Genomic DNA, 7,515 nt, shown 5'->3' on the forward strand with positions numbered 1-7,515 from the left:
AGCCCAGGCCTGCCAAACAACAATGACAACTACCGAAAAATACCCGGGCATTGTGGCAGGCACCTGTAGTCCCAGCTACTTGGGAGGCTGAGGCAAGAGAATCCCTTAAGCCCATTAGTTGGAGGTTGCTGTGAGCTGTGATGCCACAGCACTCTACCCAGGGCAACAGCTTAAGGCTCTGTCTCAAAAAAAAAAAAAAAAGGCCAGGCTGAGCCAGAGCGAGACCCCATCTCTAAAAATATCAGGGCATTGTGCCAGGTGCCTGTAGTCCCAGCTACTAGGGAGGCTGAGGCAAGAGAATTGCTTGAGCCCAAGAGTTTGAGGTTGCTATGAGCTGTAACACCCATGGCACTCTACCGAGGGCAAAAAAAATAAAAACTGTTGTATGTCATAGGACATTATCAAGAAAGTGAAATGACAGTTCACCAAACAGAAAAACAACTTTGCAAACCATATATCTGATAAGCAATTAGTAGCCAGAATATATAAAGAACTTTTACAGTTCAACAATGAGAAAACAAAGAACTTTGTTTTTTAAATGGGCAACGGATTTGAGAAGATATTTATCCAATGAGGATATACAAATGCACATGAAAAGATGCTCAATGTCATTAGTCATCAGGGGAGGGCAAATCAAAACTATAATGAGATTCAGCTTCATACCCACTAGGATACCTGAAATAAAAAAGACAGGTGATAAGTGCTGGTGAGACTGTGGAGAAATCACAACTCTCAAACACTGCTGATGGGATTATATAATGGTGCAGCCATCTTGAAACATAGTTTGGCAGTTTCTCAGAAAAGCTAAACATGAGCTGAGCATGGTGGCTCATGCCTATAATCCTAGTACTCTGGGAGGATGAAGTGGAAAGATTGCTTGAGGTCAGGAGTTGAAGACCAGCCTGAGTGAGAGCAAGACCCTGTCTCTAAAAAAATAGGTGGTATGCACCTAAAGTCCCAGCTACTCAGGAGGCTGAGGCAGGAGGACTGCTTGAGTTCAGGAGTTCAAGATTACAGTGAAGTATAGTCACATCATTGCACTCCAGTCTGGGCAACAGAGTGAGACCTTGTCACTGGAAAAAGAATAAAAACGTTAATCCTAAGGATAGCACTATGAATCAGTCTCAAAAATCATCAAACATGAAGAAGCTGTGAACCTCTGCAGCCTGTTGGGCAAAAGTACAAGTGGCCTGGAGACTGCCTGAAGTGAGGCTAACATCTGAAGAAAGGATTTCTTTTAAACCTGTGGAGTCTGAAACTAACTCTCGGTAAATAGTGTCAAAATTGAACTGCAGTTCACCCAGTTGGGGTGGAAACAATAGGTGATATAACTGGCACAAAAATAGAGACACAGATCTATGGGATAGGATAGAGAATCTAGAGATGAACCCAGCCACATACTGTCACTTACTCTTTGTTAAGCCTAACAAAAACGTGCAGTGGCAACAAGAATCCTTATTTAACAAATGGAGCTGAGAGAACTGGTTATCCACATGCAGAAGACTGAAACTGGACCTACACTGCTAACCATTGACAAAAATTGATTCTCACTGGATAAAAGATTTTGAACTTAAGGCACGAAACAATCAAAATTCTAGAAGAAAGTATGGGAAAAACACTTGAAGATATTGGCCTGGGAAAAAAAATACTTTAGGAGGAAGATCCCCTATCAATTGCAGCAACACCAAAAATAAATAACTGGGACTTGATCAAGCTAAAAAGCTTTTGCACAGCTAAGAGTACCACAGACCAAACAGAATGGGAGAAGATTTTTACATGTTACGAATAGCATGTTACGAAGATTTTTGCATGTTATGAAAGGCCTGATAGCTAGAATCTACAGAGAACTCAAATCAAACAATAAGAAAAGTGCAAACAACCCTCTCTATAAGTGTACAAGAGATTTGAACAGAAACTTCTCTGAGGATGACAGACAATGGCCCAGAAACACATGAAAAAATGCTCATCATCTTTCATTATCAGAGAAATGCAAATCAAAACTACTCTAAGATATTACCTAACCCCAGCAAGATTAGCCTACATCACAGTGTCCCAAAACACCAGATGCTGGCGTGGCTGTGGAGAGAAGGGAACACTTCTACACTGCTGGTGGAATTGCAAACTAATACAGCCCTTTTACTTTGGAGACAAGTATAGAGAATCCTCAAAGATCTAAAAGTAGACTTCCATTTGACCCTGTAGTCCCATTGCTAGATATCTACCCAGAAGAACAAAGATCATTTTACCACAAAGATATTTGCACTAGAATGTTTATTGTGGCTCAATTCATAATTGTGCAAGTCGTGGAAACAACCTAAGTGTCCATCAACCCATAAATGGATCAACAAACTGTGGTATATGTATACCATGGAATATTATTCAGCCATTAAAAAAGATGGAGACTTTACATATTTCTTTCTTTTTTTTTCTTGAGACAGTCTCACTATGTTACCCTCGGTAGAGTGCCAACAGTTCACAGCAATCCTCCAGCTCTTGGGCTTAAGTGATTCTCTTGCCTCAGCCTCCCAAGTAGCTGGGACTACAGGTGCCCACCACAACACCGGCTATTTTTTGGTTGTAGTTGTCATTGTTGTTTGGCAGGCCTGGGCTGGATTCGAACCTGCCAGCTCCAGTGTATATGGCTGGTGCCCATAGAAGACTTTACATCTTTTACATTGACCTGGATGTAGTTGAAATACATTCTTCTTAGTAAGGTATTGCAAGAATGGAAAAATAAATATCCAAAGTACTCCATACTAATACGAAATTAATATGTAAACAATTACATGTTCCTAAGAACAATAAAACACTATTATGGTCCAGTTCAGGGGTGGAGGGAAGCGGGAGGGGGAAGGACGTTTGGCAGAAGGAGGGAGGGCAGGAGGTGGGATCTCACCTATGTGCACGCTGTGAGGATGAATAACACGCCCCCTGGAGAGGGGCTCTTCTACAAATGGAACTTTACCCTGGAAGTGAGAACAATGTAACCTAAATATTGTATCCTCATATTAATTTGACTAAAGTTTTAAAAAAAGAAAAAATAGGTGATATGTTTATAATGTCTGTAGTTTAGTTGAATAAATATAATCCAAAAAAATCAAATAAATAAAACAAGTATAGCAAAATATTAAAAGTTGTTTTATAGGCTGGCTCGGCGCCTGTGGCTCAAGTGGCTAAGGCGCCAGCCACATACACCTGAGCTGGCGGGTTCGAATCCAGCCTGGGACCACCAAACAACAATGACAGCTGCAACCAAAAATAATAGCCAGGCATTGTGGTGGGCGCCTGTAGTCCCAGCTACTTGAGAGGCGGAGGCAGGAGAATGGCTTGAGCCCAGGAGTTGGAGGTTGCTGTGAGCTGTGATGCCACAGCACTCTACCCAGGGGGACAGCTTGAGGCTCTGTCTCAAAAAAAAAAAAAGTTGTTTTGTAGGGAATAAGTAAATTTACTATGCCATTCTACTTTTCTGTATGTTTGAAATTTTCCAGGTTAAAAAAAAAACTAAGGTGGAAACAAAATCATGTCAATTTTTATTTATTGATATGATAAGATGTCTGAAAAATATTATTAGACAAAGAAACAGGTTGTGAATCACCCTGTAAAACTAATCATTGAGGCTCGGCGCCTGTGGCTCAAGCGGCTAAGGCCCCAGCCACGTACACCTGAGCTGGTGGGTTCGAATCCAGCCCGGGACCGCCAAACAACAATGACAGCTGCAACCAAAAAATAGCCAGGTGCTGTGGTGGGTGCCTGTAGTCCCAGCTACTTGGGAGGTGGAGGCAGGAGACTAGCTTGAGCCCAGGAGTTGGAGGTTGCTGTGAACTGTGATGCCACAGCACTCAGCCTAAGGCGACAGTTTGAGGCTCTGTCTCAAAAACAAAAAAAACTAGTCATTGATATGAAAATATATATTTGTATGTAGACAAAGAGATATCTGCAATAATACTAAACAAAATGGTAAAGATGGCTATCTCTGCTGATGGGATTTTGAGTAGTTTATACCTTCTTTTCTGTGTTTTTCTTTACAGCACTTATCACCACTTGACACATTCCATATTTTCGTAGTTTTGCTCCCTCTAGTGAAGTGTAAGCTCTCTGCAGACAGAGAGCTTGTGTTGGTCATTACCTCATCACCACTGCTTTGAACGGTGCCTGAAACAAAAATAGAGATTTGTTGAATGCATTAATAAGGTTTATGATTTGAATTTTTCATTATAATGATTAATTTACATTTGATAAAGCATATGTTATCAAAATCAAGACACCTGGGTTGTGGGTTTTTTCCCCCCCAAACAATGACACTATAAATTTGAAGTTTAACTGTCAGGACCCAGTGTTAACTAAATCTTGGTGGCTGTTTGCCAAGAAAAAGCTGCACAGCAGCAACCTCTCTGGCCCAACTTCTCCTGACTAACCCTCAGGGCACATCTAGACCAAATTTTTCCAGCTGCGTAACCTGAGACAGCCCATAAACCCAACACTGCACAAATTTCTTTCCTCAGTTAAACCCAATTTGAGCCTGCGTGCTGAGGACAGCATCTGCCTTTGTCTGGCTCTCCAGCTCAGAGCTGCCCTGAGTCATAGCCAGCTTTTCACCAGATTTCACTTGCAAAGCAAATTCAAACTGGTGGGAGGGGCTGGAAGTGGAGGACAGTGAACAGAAACCATGAGTTTCTGTGGAATAATGACAGCAAAACTTAATGGTCTACAGGCAAAAAGAGCCTTGTTCAAAGATTTTCTGAGGAATAGTTGTGAAGCACTGGGGTGGGAAAACACTGACCAGGTTTGAATTTTTCTGAACATTAAAAAAGTGAGATTCATTTTAGAAAAAGAAATATGGGCCCACTTGCCCTCCGCTCTGTCCTGCAGCCACCCACTGCCCTCTTGCCTCCCACCATGGCTCTGCTGTACGCCGGCCGCGTTCTCTCCGGGATCACCAACGCCTTCCACCCAGTCATAGCCGCCGCAGCCTCTGCCAGAGCCAGCTCCTGGTGGGCCCATGTGGAGATGGGACCCCTGGATCCCATCCGGGGAGTCACTGAAGCCTTTAAGAGAGACACCAATAGCAAAAAGATGAATCTGGGAGTTGGTGCCTACTGGGATGATAATGGAAAGCCTTACGTGCTCCCTAGTGTCCGTAAGGCAGAGGCCCAGATTGCTGCAAAAAATCTGGATAAAGAATACCTGCCCATTGGGGGACTGGCTGAATTTTGCAAGGCATCTGCAGAACTAGCCCTGGGTGAGAATAGCGAAGTATTGAAAAGTGGCCAGTTCGTCACAGTGCAGACCATTTCTGGAACCGGGGCTTTACGGATCAGAGCCAGTTTTCTGCAAAGATTTTTTAAGTTCAGCCGAGATGTTTTTCTGCCTAAACCATCCTGGGGAAATCACACACCTATCTTCAGAGATGCTGGCATGCAGCTCCAAGGTTATCGATACTATGACCCCAAGACTTGCGGCTTTGACTTTACAGGTGCTATGGAGGACATTTCGAAAATACCAGAGCAAAGTGTTCTTCTCTTGCATGCCTGTGCCCATAATCCCACAGGAGTGGACCCTCGTCCAGAGCAGTGGAAGGAAATTGCAACAGTGGTGAAGAAAAAGAATCTCTTTGCATTCTTTGACATGGCTTACCAAGGCTTTGCCAGTGGTGATGGAAACAAGGATGCCTGGGCTGTGCGCCACTTCATTGAACAGGGCATTAATGTTTGTCTCTGCCAATCTTACACCAAAAACATGGGCTTATATGGTGAGCGTGTGGGAGCTTTCACTGTAATCTGCAAAGACGCAGAGAAAGCCAAAAGGGTGGAGTCACAGTTGAAGATCTTGATCCATCCCTTGTACTCCAATCCTCCTCTCAATGGAGCCCGCATTGCTTCTACCATTTTGACTACCCCGGATTTGCGAAAACAATGGTTGCAAGAAGTAAAAGGCATGGCCGACCGCATCATTGGCATGCAAACTCAACTGGTCTCTAACCTCAAGAAGGAGGGCTCCTCCCACAACTGGCAACACATCACTGACCAGATTGGCATGTTTTGTTTCACAGGGCTAAAGCCTGAACAGGTGGAGAGGCTGACCAAGGAATTTTCCATCTACATGACAAAGGATGGCCGCATCTCTGTGGCCAGGGTCACCTCCAGCAACGTTGGCTACCTTGCCCATGCCATTCACCAGGTCACTAAGTAATTTCCCTGGTGTGAAGGAACAGAGACAACCTTTCCGTCTTCAACCTCTGCTGTTGTGAGCTTCACATGGAGTGAGAGGGAGGGTGGATGGTGGTGTGTGTATCATTTCTGTCAACCACAGCGCATAATACTCAGCAACTGAATGTGTTTCTCAGAAAAGAACATGTAGCAACATAGGGCAGAGGCATTCGTGGCTGGCATCTGGAACTTTGTGGCTCTAAACCAAACTCTCCCTCACCCTTTTATCTCCAACTTTGCTGAAAGAGTTTACATGTGCAAGAAAGTCAAAGCACCAAAAAAACCTGTCAATCATGCCGTTGCAATATTTCAGAAGCTTTAACTGAAGCGTCTTGTTTCAAGGGTTCCTCGTGAGAAATAACACATATTAGCAACTTTGAGAGAAGACCTAGTTTTGTCATTAACGGTTAACCTCATGTTTGTCTTCTCATGATGGAGCAACCTTATCAACAGACCATATTGCAGAAATTGTGTTTTACCCATGAGTCTGCTGCCAATGCAGCAAGGAAAATAAAAGATACTTTTTCTTTCCTTAAAAAAAAAAAAAGAAATATGGTACAGAGAACACAGAGGAAGGAGAAGAGAAAAACCATAGGCCTGCAAAAATACCACCCAACTACCATTGTGCACTTGCGTTATGACTCTCAAAGTCTCCCCGCCCGAGTTGAGCTTTCCTGTCTCGAAGCCAGATGTATAAGAGGGGGAAAGTAGCTTTCCCCCCAAAATATTAATTTTTGTAACTCATAGTTAATTCAGTTCACCAACACCTGTAGCTGTTGTACTTCAGGGTAGTAAGCGACGCATCACTACTAATGTATTCTGGGCCAAACTGTAGTGCAAGGGGGCTGATAAATGAAAGCTCTTCTCCAATTGCAAAAAGTTCCACTGGCTATGGGGAAGGAATGGAAGTTGGGGAAATAACACTCACAGATTGGTAGAAAGAGGGCTGGCCTTGGCTGGGTATGGTGGCTCACGCCTATAATCCTAGCACTCTGAGAAACTGAGGCAGGTAGATCCCTTGAGCTCAGAGTTCAAGACCACCAAGAGCAGGACTCCGTCTCTACTAAAAATAGAAAAATTAACTAGGTGTTGTGGCAGGTGCCTATGGTCCCAGCTGCTCAGAAAGCTGAGGCAAGATGATCACTGAAGCCCAAGAGTTTGGGGTTTCTATGAGCTATGACGATGCCATGGCACTCTACCAGGGTGACATATTAAGAGTCTGTCTAAGAAAAAAAAAAAAAAAGGAGGGGGAGGGCTGTCCTAAAATCAGACCCCCTAGTGCCTGTCCCAAGACTATTTCTTTCTAGCC

At 43.6% G+C, this 7,515-nt stretch overlaps 1 protein-coding gene across 1 annotated transcript; it reads left to right on the plus strand.

The window, feature by feature from the left end:
* The first annotated feature begins 4,841 nt into the window (after positions 1 to 4,841).
* Positions 4,842 to 6,720, plus strand: LOC128560252 (aspartate aminotransferase, mitochondrial-like). The gene has a single exon (XM_053553818.1). It carries the CDS (start codon positions 4,897 to 4,899, stop codon positions 6,187 to 6,189), a length of 1,293 nt encoding a protein of 430 aa, XP_053409793.1. The 5' UTR covers positions 4,842 to 4,896; the 3' UTR covers positions 6,190 to 6,720.
* The last annotated feature ends 795 nt before the right edge of the window (positions 6,721 to 7,515 follow it).

Source organism: Nycticebus coucang, chromosome 11 (assembly GCF_027406575.1).
Source record: "Nycticebus coucang isolate mNycCou1 chromosome 11, mNycCou1.pri, whole genome shotgun sequence".
In the NCBI taxonomy this organism is placed as follows: Eukaryota; Metazoa; Chordata; class Mammalia; order Primates; family Lorisidae; genus Nycticebus; species Nycticebus coucang.

Coding starts and splice junctions, on each gene's coding strand:
- LOC128560252 (XM_053553818.1), top strand. CDS start 4,897: ATGGCTCTGCTGTACGCCGGCCGCGTTCTCTCCGGGATCACCAACGCC.